This window comes from Marmota flaviventris, chromosome 5 (assembly GCF_047511675.1).
Source record: "Marmota flaviventris isolate mMarFla1 chromosome 5, mMarFla1.hap1, whole genome shotgun sequence".
Taxonomy (NCBI): domain Eukaryota; kingdom Metazoa; phylum Chordata; class Mammalia; order Rodentia; family Sciuridae; genus Marmota; species Marmota flaviventris.
Window position 1 is genome coordinate 121,992,533 of NC_092502.1, and position 21,197 is coordinate 122,013,729.

At 35.0% G+C, this 21,197-nt stretch overlaps 1 protein-coding gene across 3 annotated transcripts in view; it reads right to left on the bottom strand.

The window, feature by feature from the left end:
• The window catches only part of Map3k1 (mitogen-activated protein kinase kinase kinase 1), a 79,794-nt gene that overhangs the window by 25,736 nt on the left and 32,861 nt on the right, over positions 1-21,197 (bottom strand). For all 3 annotated transcript variants that reach the window (XM_071612601.1, XM_027938111.3, XM_071612600.1), the window contains exons 2-6: positions 13,043-13,193; positions 9,784-9,984; positions 6,225-6,425; positions 5,737-5,853; positions 5,214-5,362 (exon numbers count right to left, since the gene is read on the bottom strand). In XM_071612601.1, coding sequence (XP_071468702.1) covers positions 5,214-5,362; positions 5,737-5,853; positions 6,225-6,425; positions 9,784-9,984; positions 13,043-13,186 — 812 coding nt within the window. In that variant the 5' untranslated portion in view covers positions 13,187-13,193. The remainder of the gene's footprint in view (positions 1-5,213; positions 5,363-5,736; positions 5,854-6,224; positions 6,426-9,783; positions 9,985-13,042; positions 13,194-21,197) is intronic.

The window sequence follows — 21,197 nt, forward strand, 5'->3', positions numbered from 1 at the left end:
AGGATTGTGGGAGGTGGAGAGAAGCTTGTGTGGGAGAGAGAGGCTTGTGAAAAGTCGGTGGTGGCAGTTGAGGCTCTGAGGGTTTTTCCTGAGAGGCTGTTTTGTTTGGCGTGTGTGGTTCTAAAAATATCAGCCGGCATGGCATGACTTTGTATTTGTTTAAAAAAAAAAAAAAGAGAGGGAAATAGTGTGTGTGCACATGCACCTGTTTCTCTCACACTGAATAAAAGGAAGAATTTATTTCCTTGTGTTATATAATTTAAAAAAGTTGTACAAAGCTTAACAATAGTTATGTTGTGTGCAGTTGGTCTGGAGAGAAAGATTTTGTTTTCTTATTTTTATAAAAGTTTCACTGCTGCAGTCTGGCTGGGCACAAAATAACGGAGCCGCCACGAGGCACTTGTAGGTTCAAAACAGGAACTCCTATTATCCGCACTCCCGCGGACACCACCCACAGCGGGCCTTCCAGGATATACCACCCACTGGAAATCCCTCCTCCAGCACTTCCCCAACCAACACGAACTTTCCAGGAATCCCCACGAGAACTCCAAAGTAGTGGGCACCAGAGGCAGCAAGAGCCGGCCCTATATACAATACAATCAATCCAGCATCACAGCAGCTATATGTAGCTTAACTCAAATCATCATCTCAATGGTTCGCTGGCGTCACCTTTCAAACATTCCCTCTGGCAAATGCCAGGCTCATTCTGACTGGGCCATGGCTCTCAACATTTTACTATGAACCTTTGTGAAGTGATAAACAGCTTTTAAAATCAACAATACTTCATTATTACATAAATATAAGAATCTAGGATGTTAAATTAGTTATAAAACCAATCTGTGGCAGACCTATCATTAAACTTTTACTTTAGAAGAATGTGTCATAATCTACCTACCTCTAAAAACTAGGTTCTGTGCTAAGCTCAGGTTTTCATTTTCCCCTGGGCCCAATAGTGTACTTCTAATGTCTAAGGCTACGATTCCTAAAAAGTAGGTCTTAGTGACCAACAGCAAAATAATCAGTTACAAAAAATTTCCCAATAAGCTGAACAAACAGGCTAGAAAAGTCACAATGCGTAATTCCTGAGGTGAATCACAATGACTAGCCTTTCTCCCTCCTGTTTTACCTGAAGGTGGAAAAGCTATCAAAATATGCAATGTATTAAAGATAAACAATAAGTAGCATTGTTTTAAGAATAATTTATGTAACAATGTATAATAAAAATATTAGGGGCAAAAATGATGCAAGGTCAACTAACTTTTCAAATAATTACACCAAAATGGGCTTATTCAAGAGCAAAAATAAAGTTGCATAATTTAAATCAAATTGCAAGTGCAATTTGTAATTTAAATGCTTTTTTGACCACATATGTATCATTTCAGCGTATTTTCTACCCATCATTTTTCAAAGTTTCCAATGTACATATCATTCATCTCTTAGCTGTATACATATACTATTTTATATTTACAAAAATTTTATTATAACATTTTACTTGTTATTAAACATTAAGTTCTTTATAACATTTTCTTTGCTTTTTTGTTGTGGTAAAAAATATATATTATCTAAAATTTGCCATATCAAACATTTTATTTTCATCTAAACCATTTTTAAGAGTACAATTCAGGGGGCTGGGGATGTGGCTCAAGCGGTAGTGCGCTCGCCTGCCATGCGTGGGGCACTGGGTTCAATACTCAGCACCAGGTAAAAATAAAATAAAAGATGTTGTGTCCACCGAAAACTAAAAAAAAAAATAAAAATAAAAAAAAATTCTCTCTCTCTTAAAAAAAAAAAATAAAAGAGTACAATTCAGGCCAGGGATTGTAGCTCAGTGGAAAAGTGCTTGCCTTAGCATCACATTAAAATAAATAAATAAAATATGACTATTGTGTCCATCTACAACTAAAAATATTTTTAAAAAGTACAATTCAGTGTACATTCATGCTGGGCATCCATCACCACTATCCAGGACTCTTTTCATCTTGTAAAACTGAAACTACATCCCATTAAACAATAATTCCCAAGTCCCATCTCTGCCCAGTCTCTAGCAACCTCTATTCTACTTTTTGTTTTTATTATTTTGACTAAGCACCTCATATAACTGGAATAATATGGTATTTGTTTTTTGTGTGTCTGGCTTATGTCACTTAGCATAATGTCCTCAAGGTTCATTCATATTGTAGCATATATCAGAATTTACTTCCTTTTTAAGGCTGGATAATATTTCATTGTATAAATGTTTTGAATTTTATTTTTCATCCATCACTTAATGAATATTTGGGTTGCTTCCACTGTATGTGTGTGCATAATTTTTAAGGTGTTATAATTTTCCACTGACTAGATAACTGTTTATCCATTTGTTGTTGACATCTGGGTTGTTATAAGAAATCACTAGGAACATCTTTGTGCCCACTGTTTTGACATTTCAGATTATTTTCATTTTGGTAGTTTTTTCAGAAGATCACATGAATATAGAGCAGTGAGCAGCCAACTGCAAGACAACAAATCAGGTGGTGGTCTGCTCTGGTAAATGACGTTTACTTGAATGCATCACACTCATTCATTTACAGATTATCTATGGCTATTTCCAGGCTACAAGGGCAGAGCTGAGTAGCTACAACAAGAAACCCAATGGCCCACAAAGTAAACATTTAAGTTAACACCTCCTGTAATAACCATTATAATTTTTATGTACTTGTAATACTTTTGATATATTAAAAACTGGGTTTGTGCACAATATAGTGTTATAACCTGAACGTGCTTTCAGTTATAAACATGTTTCCATGCCATTCAATATTCTTTAAAAGTACAATTTTAATGGTTGCATGACATATTCATTTTTTAAAAAAATATTTTTTAGTTATCAATGGACCTTTATTTATTTATATGTGGTGCTGAGAATAGAACCCAGTGCCTCACAGATGCTAGGCAAACACTCTACTACTAAGCCACAACCCCACCCCCTTAACATATTCATAATGTGGACATACTTTAATTTAACCATTAAACCATTTAACTGAATTCATGAATCAAAACATTTTAAAAAGACACATTACCTTTTCCCAGAAAGGGTACAAAACCATTTTACATACATGAAGCACATCCTTCTAAGAACAGACTTGTTTCATTATAAAAGTCTTCACTAATTCTGTAAATAAAAACTATTACCTTTTTTTAAAATGATGTTTTGTTTGTTTAATTATTAGGTTGACCAAATATGTTCGTTATCCCCTTCAAATTATTTTGTGAACATCCTTTTCATTCCCTTTGTCCATTTATGTAGGCACTGAGATTCTAGATTCCTCTTTGCAGTTTTATTTATTTATGGATAAGATTTTGTTAGATTTTGCAAATATTTTCAATTTGTTCTAATTCTGATTTTTATTATTTCTGAAATATAATTTAAATTTTTAATGTAATTAGATCTGCAGATAAATTCCCTTTAATTTGTTTAGTTTTTATATATAAAAACATGATTGTGTGGGGGAAAAAACTAAGTATATCATGACTATATATTTGTAGTTTCTCCTCACAAATAAACAAATTTAAAATAAATCAACAGAATCCCCAAATTATGGTCAATCCATATTTTCAAGGCATATTTTTTTTCCATGTTACAGAGAAACTTTCTCTTTTAATTTTGGCTCGCTTGTTTTAAGTATTTGTTACTTTTCTTCAAAGTTAAAAGTTATGGAAATGCCAATTCAAAGGAGAAAGGAAAAATTAGAATAAGTTTGGGTCAGAAAGCTACAGAAATAAAGCTCTCTCTCTCTCTCTCTTTCCATTCTATTTAGAAGAGATAAGATGTGAGAGAAAGAGCTCTGAACTAAGAGCCAAGATACCCTGGTTATGCTCTTAATCAAGTGAGCTTCATGACCTCTTCCGGATTTAGTCATTATTAGGCCTAGAAAATTTTAATGCCCTAAACAACTTGGAAAAATCTAGGATTCTACAATCAGTTCATTTAAAATTAAGCAAATTCAAATATTTGTATTTTCCACAGATGATAAATATTTCTCTTGTCTTCACTGAGCCCTTGTTCATGTCATCACTTTCCCCTTCTTCACAAATTCTGAGATAGTTACAATACTTAAAAGGATGATGGGATGAATATGGGACTTAATCACTTAGACCAGTGCCTTGGGAACAAAGAGGAGGTTTCTGCAATAATTTAAATATCTCATTCTCCCCATTAACACCGGTAAAGAAATATCATAGAATAGAAAAAAAATTCACTTGAATTATGATGATACTAGAGACTTAAAAAAGAATTTTACATTTGTCATTTTGGGCTACCTCTCTGATCCTTCAAGGCTTATAAATTCATCTTATCAGCAACTAGGTCATGGAAAGTTGGAAAAGCACTGTAGATGTCAAGTAAAAACTCTGATTAACATGAACTTCTTTATTACAACTGATAAGTCTATTTAACTGGAATATGTTTACATTCTCAAAGGTAAAAGAGTTTGAGAGAATTATCTGGAAATAGCTATGAATTAATTAAATAGCTATTAATTAAATAATAATGTTATATAATTTAAAATCCTAAAGCTGGGTGCAGTGGCACCTTCCTGTAATCTCAGCAACCTGGGGCACTGAGGCAGGAGAATCTCAAGTTTGAGATCAGCCTCACCAACTACTGAGTTCCTGTCTCAAAAAATAACAAGGATAGTAGGTGTATCTCAGTGTTAAAGCACCCCTGGATTCAATACCTAGTACCATACCAAAAAAAGTAAAATAAACAAATAATTTAAAAAAACAATAAAAAATCCTCTAGTTGAAAGTGATTTTGGAAATGTAAATAAACTATCAAAAAACTACAGACATTTCCTTCTAATTACACAATACTCAGCTTCATTATCTATAAAACAGTGGTAACCCGTGGCTACCTAATGACATGGTTGTTAGAATGAGACAATATATCAGGTGCTCTGGCACAGAGTATGATTGACAGACAGTAGCCACTTAGTATTTTACATCTGCCACATAATTTTTCTCATGAAATGGACATTTCTTATATGAATGTACCATTTCCAGCACTCTAGATTTTAGAATAAAATATCCTCAAATGACTTAATATTTATTTACCCTTGATTTTAACATGAAAACCAAGATTTAAAAATTAAATCATTTTTGAGCAATTTAACAAATAGATATGAAAAATCACCTCTAATTAAATAATTAAATTAATGCTTAATTCCTTAAAATGTACTAACCTGTTTTCTGAACTAGATGTAGAAGTACTAGATGATGACAATGTATGAGAATTTGACATGCGTGAAACAAACTTCTGGATGGTGTTACGAGATGGAGCTTTGATTCTTGAGCTACGCCTACTGTGATATTTCTGGAACAAACTCTCAACCTAACATTGGAAAAAGACAGTAATAAAGATATCTGTGCCATAATTATACATATGAAGAGTTCTAGTGGTTGAAATATTATTCATCTTTTATTTACATATGTTTTTCATAAAGCCGGTTTAAGAGCTTCAAAATTAAGAACACAGTTTACTTAGAAAAATATTCAGTGTTCACTGTTTTATTCATTTTAGAAAAAAAAATTTATCACTCAAGAGATCTCAAGAAAACTATCAGTACCAAATACTTCTTACATACCTTTGCACCTTCAAAATGATCACTGTTTATTTAAATTTGGAGCTCATAGAAGAAAACTTTCAGAAATATATAAATTTGTTCACAATTTAAAAAATTCCAAAGTATTTATAAAAAAAATTACCTCAAAATTTTTTAAAGTTTTTCTCCATAACATTGGATCTGAGGGTTCTAGTTGAAACACCCGGAGCATAACAAATAATAGATGAATACAAAATGTTCCACGCCCACAGCTGCAGTTCTGAAGAATTAAAAGAATTAAAACTGATGGGTTAATAAATCTGTGGTTTATCACTTTCTTAATATTTTTAAAATGTTTATAGAAAATATATATTAATGTTTTTCATTATCTTTACATGTAAGACAAGTCTACAAATATTTCTACAAATTAATCTCTTATTTCAGTGAACTTATTAAAAAGATCAAATTTATTTAAGGTATTGACTCATAGTAAAAAATCTCATAAATACATTTAAGAAAAACATTATTAGCCCCCAAATACATTTTAAACTCACTTTACTCAAGGGGATTAACTGATCTCAATTTAAGATAGTATGTAAATGTGAATTAGTACCAGATGCTAATACAATATAAGATGGTGACAAATACTACCTGTGGCCCAATAAACACTCGGTACTTGTTGTCGGGGCTGTCTCCTCCGATCAGGAAAGAGTTGGGTCCTATTTGCTGCAGTAAGTACAGCCTGGCCCGCATCACTTTGTTCACACGGCGGTTTGTTTCCTCAGGGCTGTACGGTGAGAAGCCATCCGGGGAAGGGGCTCTTCGAGGTGGTGTGATTCTGCCGCTCTGAAACTTTATGACAGTGTTTTTGTTTTCTAGGTTTCTTACTTCTCAACAAGAAGTTAATAGTCAAAAAAAAGTCTACTAGACACCCATATGGTAGATTATATTCTAAAAAAAAAAAAATGCTTCAATGTGTCATGAAGCAAAGTCAGGCAAAATGCTGTCCTGATATACTCATCTCAGGTGAACTTTGGTAATCTCAGTCATCCTTACAACTGGTGATAACTCTGGCTGAGTGAGAACCACAGGTCAACTTCACAAATTACTCTGTAAACATTTGAAAAGTATGCTTGAAAGTATTATATAAACCAAAATAAAAGCATAAAAAGTAAACTCCAGCAGCAGGCAAAATGACTATGTCTAGGGGTAAAAATTAAACATCCAACTTCCTGCCTTCTACTTAAGGCTTTATTAAATGCTCTTCGGTGATTTGGAACTTACAAACACTGTCCTGGAACTCCTTCTATTATACATTCTATAGATACTCTTTCTTGATTAAAACATCTCACTGGAATCCCAGCGACTGGAGAGGCTGAGGCAGGGGGATCACAAGTTTGAGGCTAGTCACAGCAACTTGGCAAGACTTTGTCTCAGTGCTTCTAGGTTCAATCCCCAGTACCAAGAAAAATTAAAATAAGTAAATAAGTAAGTAAATAAACCTCGGTGGAGGCTGACAAAAACTTTCCTGTGGAGTAACATACTGCTCTTACTATACTTCACTGATTTTCCTACAACTTGTTCTTTTCATCACTACCCAGTAAAAATACTGGTTGTTTTGGATGCACAGCTGAATAGTTAAAAATAATAAATGTTGGCAAGAGCACAAAGCAACCAGAATACTGTGTGTAGTTGCTTTGGGAAACTATAAGCAGTTCCTCAAAATGTTAAACATGTTACTCAGCAATTTCACTGCTAGGAATAACCCAAGAGAAATGAAAACATATGCCCCCACAAAAACTTGTTAATGAATGTTCACAGCAGCATTTTTCATAATAGCCAAAAGGTGAAAATAGCTCAATTGATGAATGGGTCAACAAAACATACTATATATGCATAAAAAAGAATATTATTCTGCAATTGAAAATTAATGTAATATTGATGCATGTAATAGAACATGGATAAACTTGACTGTAACTAACTTCTTTCATAGAAGACCACATATTGTATGGTTCCATTATATGAAGTGTTCAGAAGAGGGAAAACAGATTAGCAACTGCCTAAGGCTGGGCAGAGTCCGCTGTTCAAAGGAAAACTTTAGACTAAATAAATCTAACAGTTTATTTGGGCAAAGAGTGATTCATGAATCAGGCAGTACTCAAAACTAGAAGAGAGTCAGAGAGCTTTACCTTAGCAGCATGAAGTAAAAAATCAGCTTCTATAGGCTGAACACAAAGTAATTGCTGGATGGCCACAGGGAGGCTTTTGCCTTATCTGGTGGTCCCTAGTTATATAACCAGTTGGCTGGCTGGCTGTTTGTGATTGGCCAATGGTCAGTTTGGTTTCCAGGTACAAAAACAGCTCCAGACCAACAGCCTCCTGGTTAATTTGCTTTAAGAGTGGGATTCTTTTGGGGGTTGGGGGAGATGTGGGATGCAATTCTGTTTATATTTCTATATAGTTTTACCACCATGACCCCCACGAACCACACCTCCCACTATTTACAGCCTGTGTAAACCCTAACACATGGATACTGGGTTTGGGCAGGTAGCTAGCTTTGGGCAATCAGGCAGTCCAACATGATAGAGTGGAGGCTAAGAAGAGCTCGCATGTTGCAGTTTGCCCTCCTGAAACACTGTTGCAATCCAGGCACCCTGCTATGACAAAGGGATGCCAACAGTCCCCAACTACTCTAGCCTTCCAGCAGAAGCCATGCATGTGAATGGGGAAGCACCCTTAGCTAGTCCAGCTTCAGCAGATGCCATGGGGAGCAGAAAGCCACCTCTGCTGAGCTGTGCCCAATATGCAAAATTTGGGAATTACTAAAAGATAGTTATTGTGTTAATAATGAAAATGTACTTTTTTAGAAGGATCTATGTTCTTTCACAACTTGAGATCTGAGGAAAACCAAAGCTCCTCCTTTTGGTCACTCTCTAACCATTTTTCCATTTACTCACTGGCTTCAAAGTTTTAGAAAGTTTAACATCCATCCATCCCATCACTGGAAGTGTCTGTCATGAAGGGCCCACCTGCTTTTTTTTTTTTGCAAATCTCTTTGATGACTGGCTTAACATAAAAAACAGTTGGATTCTCAGTTACTTCTGCATTCAATCTGCTGACATATAACGTGTTGGCCAGGGTAAGTGTAGGAAAGAAAACCGACCTCACACAGTTATGTAGACATAAAACAAAGGAATATTCTGATAGACTTTTCAAATAATTATGCATAGTACACCAAGGCTCAAAAGTGGTTTCTTAAAAGTAGCTGTAATGTAAAATATGAAATCACACCAACAATGTTTCCCTACTGGTTAAAATCCAGATGACCTATTTTATACTTTATATGGATCCTATGAAATCATTGTTTTATACCACATAATACTCATCTGGAGTTCACTGAGTCATGCAGATCTTCCAAACACTCACATTTCATTACAATATTTTTTTAAAAAATCACATCTGGTGTCACCTATCTCATGAGAGAAATCTTGGGAAACTGTTAAGTTCACAGTGGTGAATATGACTTTTCTAAAATTCTAATTTTTGCTTTAAAATCTCAAATTTTGTCATTGGTGAAGAGTTTGTCTCAATTTGTTTGGCAGAAAAATATCTGCCAAATACCCAAGTCTGAATAATCATAGTTTGTTGGCCAGTCATTTTTTCAAATAATAATATTTCATAAAAATACAACTTCTAGTTCACTTTGTGACTCTAACAATCACATGAATGTTTTTCCTTGAGACAACCACTATATTTTGGCATGGAGGAGAAGTGCTTTATGAAAGCTTCTCATTTCATCACAGAATATTTAAAAGGTGTGTATTTAATAAGAGTTGGGACCTAATAAAATTAATTTCTATTTCTCTGTCAAAGGCATTCCTAAGTAAAAGTGGCTTTTGTTTCTTTTAATGGCCAACATATAGCAATAAAGAAGAAAAATTCTGTTGTCATAGCCTTATTTCAGGTGAAGTCACCAGAAGTTTTACCCACCACAATTACCAGTGCAGTGAAAGATGCAAAAAACATATTTTATTAAAAAATTAGTTTGACCTAATGGATCAGAAGAGGTCTCAGGACACCACCCCCACTCCCAACATGAGTATCTAGATCATACTTTGAAATTCTAACAGAATGCTGGGCAATATTTTCTGTATTATAAATGAGTCTAGAAATGATAGAAACTAATATATTTGTCAAAACGTTAACTTACAGGCACTGGGGAAACTCTTTTTCTCCTTACTCCTGGAGATTCTGATTTTACTGTGCGACCAGATGGGGAGCTACCAGGAGATGGGCTCCGACGGCCTTTGGGAGCTGGTGAAGCAGCACTTGCCAGGACCTCTCCTTGAGATTCAGCTGCCACGTTATTTATTTCAGATCCATCTCCTTTAATAGGGATTGGTTTTACCACCTAAATAAAAAGTATTCAATATTTTGGTTACTCAAAAACATAAATGATAAATGAACTTGAATATCACAGACTAGGAAGTTAATCAGATTATATAAATATACCAGAAATTATACCAAATTTTATTTGGTATTACTTTATTTTTTAAAAATTTAAACCATAAATGTTAAAGACATTTTTACTTATATAAAAGTCAAGTCATTTATGGTTTCTTATTAGTTAAAATGTTTTTGTACAACATTTTAGAAATGGTACTGTTATTATATGCCCAAACTCATTTAATATTTGAAATCAATAATCAAAAGTTAACCAACAAATGTGAAAAATAAGCACTTATAACATCTATAGTTAATTTACTAAATAAATGAAGATCTTTTCATTTATTTTGAAAAAATGCAGGGTCTGAAAAACTCAGCATGATTTTAAGTAATCAAATAATCTGACTGATGAATATAAACCACCTTGCCCTTTATTTTTTTTAAACAATTACATTTCATAATAGTTTAGACACATATCTCAGAAAACCAAAAGAAGCCAGAAGCTTAAAGAATCTCAAGTAGAAGTTCAGTTTAAAATACTTTTTTTTTTTTTAAATTTTAAAGCTCTCAGATTGAATATAGCCATAAACAAAAGGCCAAACTTTCTGGTCTTCCTACTACTTCTATTACACAGTCAGTCATTATTCCATTAACCTTGTCTAACCTTCCCTCACTCTGTGCTCCACTCACTCTCCTCCAAATCCTCATCTCCAGCATGCAGTGTCCCAGGCAGCATACCATCATGTGAAAAAAACTCATCCATTTTTTAAAAAATTTTTTTATTTGTTTTACTTAGCCATGACAGTAGAATGCATTTATGCACGTTGATATACCATACATAGATGGAGTATAATTTCTCATTTTTCTGATTGTACATGTTATAGAATCACACTGGTCATGCAGTCATATAGATATACATAAAGTAATAACGTCTGTTTCATTCTACTATCCCTCCTATCCCCATATCTACCCCCACCCCCACCTTCACTCTCTTCTACCTAATCTAACTCTGTTTTTCTTTAGTGCCTTCCAACCCTGCCACCCTTATTGTGAATTAGCATCTGCATATTAGAGAAAACATTAGGCCTTTGGTTTTTTGGGATTGCCTTATTTTGCTTAGCATGATATTCTCCAACTCCATCCATTCACTGGCAAATGCCATAATTTCATTCTTCTTTAAATCTGAAACTCATCCATTTTAAAGGCATGGTTAAAATCCTACCTTTTGTGGAATGTCCTTTAACTCCACAGCTTGACATTCTCTTTCCTAAGTCCTTACTGCTCTTTGCACACCCCACTCATTAGCACCTAGTCATAAAGTACTTTTGTGATATTTCATGCATGTGATATTTTAGTTATTGTGTATAAGCCTTAGTTTCCCATTTGGAAATATTTATGGCTTACTTAGGTTTCAAGAAGAATATAAAGTAACTTACATAAAACAATAAAAATAAACAAAACCAAGTAGATAGTTAACTTTTTAAGGATAATTTGAAATCTATAAACCATAAAATGCAGAATGGGGTAATTAAGCTTAGGGACAATATGTTAGGTGTCTTATTCTACACACCTCTGCCCTCTTCACTCCTGTTCTACATACGTAGACAAGGTATTTAAGTATTTGCTGGAAAGTGGACAGTGAGAAAAAAATTTTTGGTTTTGGAAAACTAGAAAATGTTAATTTATCCATAACAAAAGATAGATGGGTGGCTCCCCTTTAAAAAGTTGTAATTTCTGCTCTGTGGGTTTCTCAGAAGCGTTAGACTCTGAATACCTCTAGCTCAAAGAGCTCAGAAAACAGCACATTCTAACTTCACATGGCTTTAATTATTCAAAAGTTCTTTATACTGAGTAGAAATCTCCCCCTCTAACTGCCACTTTCTATAAGATGTTTCAGTAGAACATTCTACTAAGACAAGGCCTTGATTTTTTTTTTTTATCCTCTGACAAGAATAATAAAATGGTGAGGGGTTTCCATCCATATCTCGAGTGAGGAAGAAATGCAAGAAATGTACTAGGTTTAGCTGGAAAGGAAAGAACTCGTGAATACCAAGGTAGCCAAAAAAGTTTGCAGGTAAAGGACAAACAGATTTATTCTGTATAAGTCCATGAGACAGAATTAGAACCAGTGGGTAGAATACAAGTAACAGCTGACACTCAGTGATAAGGGGTGTCCAAAGCCTTCGGGGCTACTGAGATATCTAACTCTGATTAGCGCTAGACCTCCAGCAGCATTGAGATGATAGAAATGCTCTGTAACTACACTGCCCCAATGGCAGCTGCCAGGCACATGTGGTTACTGAGCATTTGAAATGTGGCTAGTGAGACTGAAGGACTACATTTTTACTTTTATGTTTAATTTAAACAGGTATGTGGAATGAAAGTAAGGCTAGATATTTGATAGGGGTGTAGTTTAGATGAATCTTATGCTGCAGTCTTTGTTTATAAAGAAAAAACATAAAAACTTGTTGGTATAGATTGGTGCTAGGACACTGTAACAATTAGAATCTATTTCTTCCTTCATAAGAATAAAGAACTGTATTTCATAATGCTGTCTTCATACTTTGAATAGAGTATCTCTAACTTTCCCAATCTATGAACCTAGGTTATCTTTTATCAAACCCCATAAAGTTTTCATTCATCTTTAATCTTAAACTCCTTGTATCTATTTAGTTTTTCTGCTTTCTTAGAAGACTTCTGGAATTAAGATCCTTGCATCCTATTTTAGAGATAAAGCATCCAAAATATATTGGAAAAACTGCTCCAATAAAAGAATTTTAGATACTGACATTAGAGGGCAGTGTTGCTTTAATCATTTAGCCCTCCACCAAACAGTTAAGTTCCTACAACAGTTTCTCAATTAGCATAGCTTTAATTATGGTTTGTTTCAAGTGGCCAGAATAGCAAGCAAACAAAATTACTGCATTTAAAATAAAGAAGATGAAAACTTACAAGGGGATCTATTTACGCTTAATTTTCCATTTCCTCCTATGCTTTAGAGCAGGTAATCCCCAGTCACTCACCACAGGACCTCTCCTGTTTCTCCTTTCCAACCATTCGTGTTTCCAGGCTGGCATACAGGTGGCCTTCAGTTTCTCCCTGATCATTCGTTCCTCTGGGCGATCGTCCATCTTGTGCAAGCCTTTGAGAGTTTCCTTACTCTCCATCTCACGACTAAAATGGAGGGAGAAATGAAAAGGAGACTCTTTATACTGGAAAAATAATTTCAAAGACAGAACAGTTCTGTTTCAATGTTCCAATGAACATGTAACCAAAAGACAACTACTACAAGCCCCAAATGATTTAAGCAAGGAATGAAAATATTACAAATTATATTACAAATACTACTGTGTGGAGAGTATTGAATGTTGTCTGATAACATGAATTTAATGATGCTCCAGGTGGTTACCCAAATGTATCCTAAGCATTAAACATTAACAAACACATTCATGAAGACTGCACTGCTTCTAATTCTACCACCCTAACACAGTCATGTATAAGGCAGAAAAGTATTTAGAAGGGTATATTTTTTATTTTCTATTTTTGTTATTTATTTATTGTTTCTTTTTAAGGAAGGGTATCTTAACTACCATTTTCTCATGGATTTAGTTCTGAAATGAACTAAATAAATATTTAACAAGGAACTTAACTAGATCTTCTATGATCCTAATATAATGTTTCAAAGGCTATATTATTAAATTTGTATTTTCCTAGCCAAAAACAAAAAAACACTTGGGTACTCCATACCTAAAGAGTAAAAATTACCTAGTACAAATATTTTGATCTTTACTTCATAAAATAATATGGAGGTACCAGAATAACTTCTATGCTAAGAACTTTTGAGAACTGATTCCACAAAACATCAGAGGTAAAGTGTCATTCTCAGCAAAAAAAAGATATTCATATCTACATGTGCATGCATATTCATACACACACAAACACAACATGCAAAGATGTAACAACGGGGTTCATAAGGAAACAGTTAAAGTAATTGTATTCTGGGAGAAGTAACATTTTTTAAAATATGATGCTACTTCAATAACTTTTGTAAAGTTATTGAAAATAACTTTACAGTTATTGAAAAGCTAGAAAATACTGATTTTTTTTGCTACCAACAGGAAAATGAAAATATGGAAATACCAAAGATGATAACCTTAAGCTTACTAAAAAGTCAAATTCAAACTCCTTTAGGAATTTTTCAGTTAATGACAACTTTGAAGTAATATCTTCAAAGAACCAGCAAAAACATCTAAAACAAAATAAATAGGCACTAAAAAGGAAATGCTTAACTGGTTTTAATGAAGCAATGACATTGTGGGGGAGTGGGAACCAACATGTTTTTAACTGTCAAGAGACTGGTCTAGATATTTTTAGGAAAACAAAGAGGATATAACATTTGAGTTGAATCTTGCAAAAAGACATTAAGACCATATAGTAAAATATTTCTGTCACACAGAAAAACTGTCATATAGCATAAATGAACATGAGATGGGGAAAAAAGGTCATTTTTGTCTTTTGTAAAGAAAGATTATCTCATTTACTTAGAATTATCTGTTTCTTTTCATGTTCTGGTTATGTCATATTAATGTGACAGGTATATGTAGGAGAAAGCTAAGAGGAAGGGATAAGGAAAGAGAGAAATGGGAGGGAAGGGAGGAAGATGGGAGAGGAAAGAGGGAGAACGAGGAAGGGAGAGACAGGAGAAAGAACACAGGGGATACATGGGGAGATGGGGTAGAAACATTTTGCCCAAAATTCATCCCAATCAATACTTGCATTGAGGGAAGCTCAAGTTTTGTAATCTGACTGCCTACCCAAATTTACTTGCAAGTCCCCAGTATAAAAAACAAAAATTTTCCCTTTTCAGTAACAATGTATTGAGTACCCTTAGGTTCCCAGCCTAGTTCTCAAAAAAATTCAGTCCCAGGGTGGAACTGCTGTGCATTTTTATGCCAGAAATTCTTATGCTTCCAGACAAAGGTGCTTATCTTCTTCCCTCTAAGACTACATGTTTCCCCTCTCCCAAATTTGTTTCAAGAGGGTCTCTTCTCATTAATTCTATTTTTCCCCCCAGCTGGGGAGAGGAAGGTTCTGCATTTTTAGCGCCTCTCTTCCTGGCACCCATCCAGATGCACAGAGGACTGGACAGTGTAGTCTCCTTAAGAGTCTGCAATGATTTATTTTTTTTCCCCCACTTATTTAAAAATACTAAACAATAGGGATGTGCATTCTAGCAGCTAATTTTTTGCACAAGAGAGTTTTTTTCTTTACAATAAATGCCTGGAAATGGAATTGCTGGGTCAAAATGTGTACAAATGAAAACTTTTGATAATACTGGCAAATTATCTTTAAGAATATGTATCTTCCACTTTTACTCTCCCAGGTGGAGCTGCTATATCTGGTCTGAACTAGCAACCTATTTCTAAGGGGACTTCTCATGAATTCTTACTCCTGTTCAATCCACAGAGACTCTAAGCTCACTTACCCATTAAAATCCTCTGGCAGATTTCCCCTGCGGTTAGACTAAAATCCAAAAGGTATGGAATGCCCTCTGAGGCTCAGCACCATGGCCTCACCTCAACTCCTGTGTCCCAGGCATATACCCCACTCTCCTGCTTCTTTCACTGTCTCAAGAACCCTAGGATCCTTCCTGTTCAGGGCTTCTGCAGAGCTTTTTCTCACTCTGCCTACTTCTCACCTAGTTAATTTTTACCCATTCCATCTAGATTTTTTTCCTCAACGTCTTCAGAGACCTTCCTAGTCTCAATTAGGAATTCCCAGTTCTATTCATTCACAGCCCATGTACTTTTCCTTTAAAGTGCTCAGTGCAATTTGCAAAGCATCCCCCAACCCCTCACCAAGTATAAGCTCCATGAGGGCAGGGTCCAGATGTTTTATTCATTTATATAGCCAATATCTAAGCATGTTGTCATTAACATATAGGCACTAACATAAACATTGATTATTTATTAATATCTTTAGCAGTCCTAAGGAAACCTTTAAAACCTAATGACTATTCATGTTACTTCATCTTTTTATGGTTCTTTATTTAATTATGACTAAATCTGCAAATTAGATTTTATTCAGATGAAGATTTTTTGTTGTTTATAAGTTACTCTGCAAATATACACCAAAGTGTTCTTTCTAGTCTTTTCATGATTATATAGCATTAATTCTAAAATATGTATCTTTTCATATTTTAACATCTAAATTCTGAAATGTCTCTTAACATTCAGAGCAAATGTTGCAATTAACAGATATTTTTTCCCCTTATAATTTACAACCATTGGAATTCTCAGAATCAAACATGCCAGAAAGGAATCATTCCTACTCAGTTTGTCTCTGAAAAAAATGAAAATCAAAATGTGGAAAGAAAAACCAAGTTTTTCTACATGCTTGTATTGTTTTATCATAATCCTAACATAACCTTCACAGATCACATAGACGTGGTTTTTATTTTTATCAGGTGTTAGTGTGTTTGTATGTATGTACATGGCAATGAATTGCCATTCAATTATTATCACAACTACAGCAGAAAATAAACACGTTTTTAAACCAAACTAATAGATAACTGCAAAGTCACTAAGAGATGAGAGCCACCTCTAACTTATGGTAGGGAAACATGTTTTAGGGAGTTGTTTCTGCCATAGTTATTATCTAGAAACACATCTGTTATTTCAACTAAAACAGCTTATATATTTCTTACTTTTAAATAATAGATAGTATTTGCAAAGCAAAAATGTGTTTTGAGAAACTGCCTTTTAAGATTTAAAAGTATAGAAACAAAGTTTTAGCCAGATAAATATGAGAAACTTTCAAGATCAGGCTTGATCTTCAGAATTCTTGTTCACTTAGGAAACATGATGTTTCTTGCTTTTTGTTTGTTTCTGAACATTCCTCAGAATGAATTTATGACTGACCTAGATTTTCGAGGACCTTTCGATCTTGAGGTTGGGTGTGTAATCAATCCTAGACCCTTTCCAGACCTACAGACTTAACCTGCTAAAAATGGGGTGCTTCAATTGCCCCTTCTCAGGAGAGCCAGTTGGTCCTCCTTTTATCTGACCAGTGTGGTACCACCATTGTTGACTGTACTGTTTCACCTGTAGGTCTCCCCTCTCTTCTATAAGATCGTTTTTCTTCTAGGTCTGAGTCTAATCATCTTACTAATCTCATAGTACCATCAACGAGACCCTTTTCCTGGAGTGCCTTAAATACCAACCACTGCCCTGTTCTTGTAGCACTACAATTCTTCTTAAGTTCACCAAGGCATTTCACACCTGTCTTTGCAGGTAAAAAATTTCCCCCCTTGTCAGGAATACCCTTTGCTACCTCATATGCCTTCAGTAAAGAACTTCCTGTCACTGTTCTATGGTGACTAGCTACTCCTTCCCAGAATGCTAAAGATTAACTGTAATAGAGTATTAAAATAAAGTATATGTTTTATGTATCTGTCTCCCTCATCACATTGGGAGATCTTACAAGACAGGCTGTATCTTATTCTTTTTTTATCATCAGTGCCAAATGTTCCTGTACAGCCCAAAAAAGGTATTCCCTTTCTGGGAAGCCTACCCAGCACAGCCACCTCCCTTCTAATACTGAGGGCATCTTGCTTTGTACATATGAACCCATCCCACAGTCTGCAGTTGGCTGGTCCAAGAATGCACGTCAGTGGAAAGACCCTCTATACTAAATCGTATTGTATATTTTAGATCTCCTCTCTTTGAGAATTTAAAAGTAAGATACATGGTAAGAGTTACTGCAGGAAGAATGACATTAAAGAGGAAAAGAGCCAGATAGTAAGTAAAAGAATGAGACAGAAATAGGGTGAAGAGAAATCTTTGTCAGAAGATGTAGTTAACAATGGAAAGTCAATAAAAGTAAACCTAAGAGTTGTTCCTGGGTACCTTCGCATGCAAACAGACAACTAGTGCTACATGTAACCATCCCGGGCAATGAATGCCTAGGTTCCAGGGGCCATTCGCACATGCTGCAAGGAGGAAATGCCTCTGTGGATTCTTTACTTTGGAAAGAAATACACCCTAACATATGTCTGTTCTGTGCTACCCCAAAGAGCCTAAAATACTAGTTCTATACAATGCCTGGCACAAAGAAGACACTAACCCTTGAAAATGGAATCCTACCAAGTGCCCTGTAATTTTTTTTAAAGAAAGTTATTTCTTAAATGGTTCACCTTTAGCAAGGAAACACCTAGTGAAAGGGAGAAATAACTGCCAGATTGTATCATAGCAGAAAGGGTTAAAAGTTACATGCCAGACAAGGTACTAGGTACTTTACATGTATGAACTTTCTTCATCTTCTCAACAGTCCTATGAGGTCATTACCATCTGTGGCTTGGAAAAGCTAGGTCAGACAGCTGGTAAGTGGGTAGCAGGACCAGGATTCAAATCCCTATAGGTATGACCCTAAAGCATGTGCTCATCATTGCTACGACTGGTCACTGTCAAGTCTGATTTGTTATTAAAACATTAGCAGAAAATTAAGCCCCTATATCTCACCATGCACAAAACTCAATTCAAAGTGGATCAAGGACCTAGGAATTAAATCAGAGATACTTGCATCTAATAGAAGAAAAAGTCAGCCCAAATCTCCATTATGTCAGATTAGGTCCCAACTTAATAAGACTCCTATAGCACAAGAATAAAGATCAACAATCAATAAATTTAGTTTGGATGGATCCAAACTAAAAAGCTTCTTCTCAGCAAAAGAAACAATCAGTGAGGTGAACAGAGAGTCTACTAATTGGGAACAGATTCTTACCACACGCACATCAGATACAGCACTAAGCTCCAGAATATATAAAGAACTCAAAAATCTTAACACCAAAAAAAACAAAAAAACAAATAACCCCATCAATAAATGGGCCAAGGAATTGAACAGACACTTCTCAGATGATGATATACAATCAATCAACAAATATATGAAAAAATGTTCAACATCTCTAGTAATACAAACCAAAACTACTCTAAGATTTCATCTCACTCCAGTCAGAATTGCAGCTATCAAGAATATAAACAACAATAAGTGTTGGTGAGGATGTGGGGGAAAAGGCACACTCATACACTGCTGGTGGGACTGCCACCTCCCTTCTAATACTGAGGGCATCTTGCTTTGTACATGTGAACCAATCCCACAGTCTTCAGTTGGCTGGTCCAAGAATGTGCGTCAGTGGAAAATCCTTGGAGAATCCTTGGAAAACAGGGAATGGAACCACCTTTTGACCCAGCTATCCCACTCCGTGGTCTGTACCCAAAGGACTTAAAAACAGCATACTATAGGGACACAGCCACATCAATGTTTATTACAGCACAATTCACAATAGCTAAACTGTGGAACCAACCTAAATGTCCTTTAGTAGATGAATGGATAAAGAAAATGTGGTGTATATATACACACAATGGAATATTATTCAGCATTAAAAGAGAATAAAATCATGGGATTTGCAGGTAAATGGATGGAGTTGGAGAATATAATGCTAAGTGAAGTTAGCCAATCCCAAAAAACCAAATGCTGAAATATTTCTCTGATTTAAGAATGCTGATTCATAATGCTGCGGTGGGGGGTGGGGGAAAGGGGAAGGAGAAGATTAGATGAACTCTAGATAGGGCAAAGGGAAAGGAGGGGAAGGGAGGGGGCATAGGGGTAGGAAAGACGTGGAATTTGATGGTTATCATTATTCTAAGTACATGTATGAAGACACAAAGGATGTGACTCTACTTTGCGTACAACCAGAGATATGAAAAATTGTGCTCTATATGTATAATATGAATTGTAATGTATTCTATTGTTATATATAACAAATTAAAAAAATTTTAAAGGTTTTTAAAAATGGGAAAAAAAATTAGACATCTATGCTGATCTCTATTGATAATCACACAAACAAGCTTTAAAAGGTTTTACAATGTGACAATTTTACTACTCAAATTAAAGAAGCACATTAATTATTTTCATTATTTGAAAAATTCTTTGTTATAATAGGAGCAACTAAGACTATAGTGATCAAATAAAACCATTCTGTACATTAATAGAATTTAACCTCAGCATAAATAAAGATTTTCCTTACAGTCTTTAATCTGGGTAACTCTACACAGAGAAAATTTTTGATTCTTGGGACTGCCAAAGAATCTCAAGGATTTACTGGATTACTTGGGGCAGGCACAACTGAGAGCCACCTGAGAAGTCCTCCTACCAGCAGGAACTCATATACTACCAAACTTCCAAGCTTTGTTACCCAGGAGAGAGGACAGCAAGGGAGGAACTAAGTTCCAGATCAATACCAGCCCACCATGACACCCTTCATATAAGTTTCCAGGTAAAAAGTAAAAAAGGAGGAACGACTCAGGTAAGGATGGGAACAGCATGACAAGCCAAAAGGGCCGGCAACCAACTACCACAGGGTTAGCTCAGTCAATTCTCACTAGACAAGACTCTTACTATCCCATCGCACAGATGAGAAAAGACAAGGGAAATTAAGTTACATGCTCCAGGTGATAAAGCGTTTATGTAAAAAATACAGAATTTAAACTCAGATCTGAGTGCCTTTGCAGTCTCTTTCACCTACAGGACAAAAAGAAAATGAGTATTTACAAGTGTTTGAAATCTGTTGACCTAGGCAAACAGGAAAACAAAAGTAAAACTCTGTATCTCAATACACTGAGACAATTCTGTTTTCCAGTAAGATGCACTATCATTGGTTGTTGGCTTTTTCCTCCTTCTGAGCAAGAAGGATAAAACCACTGCCATCTTTAAAATATGCAACACTTACAACACAGATAAGTTTGCATAATAACTAACAGTATATAAAAAATGGCTCACATTATGACATTAGTTCCCAAAATATTTTATTCCAGTTTACTCAGTGATGCTTGACCTTGAGAGCTAAAGATGACACAACTCCTATTTATTTATGAGAAACAGACCTACTTTCCCCTGTATAGAATAAACGTCCTCTCAGCACAACAAAGAACTATTAATTTCTTAATGTGGATATAGCACAATATAATCAGTTTTATAACGTCTTTACACCAGAAATCTTTATGAGGGACACCATTTCTTAGCATTGCTTACAAACCTCTCTGTTTAGTCCTTTGAGGGGTACAGAGTACTCTCTCAAAATTCTCCTGTTCTAATTAATGATAAAATGTCAAAAATATGGAA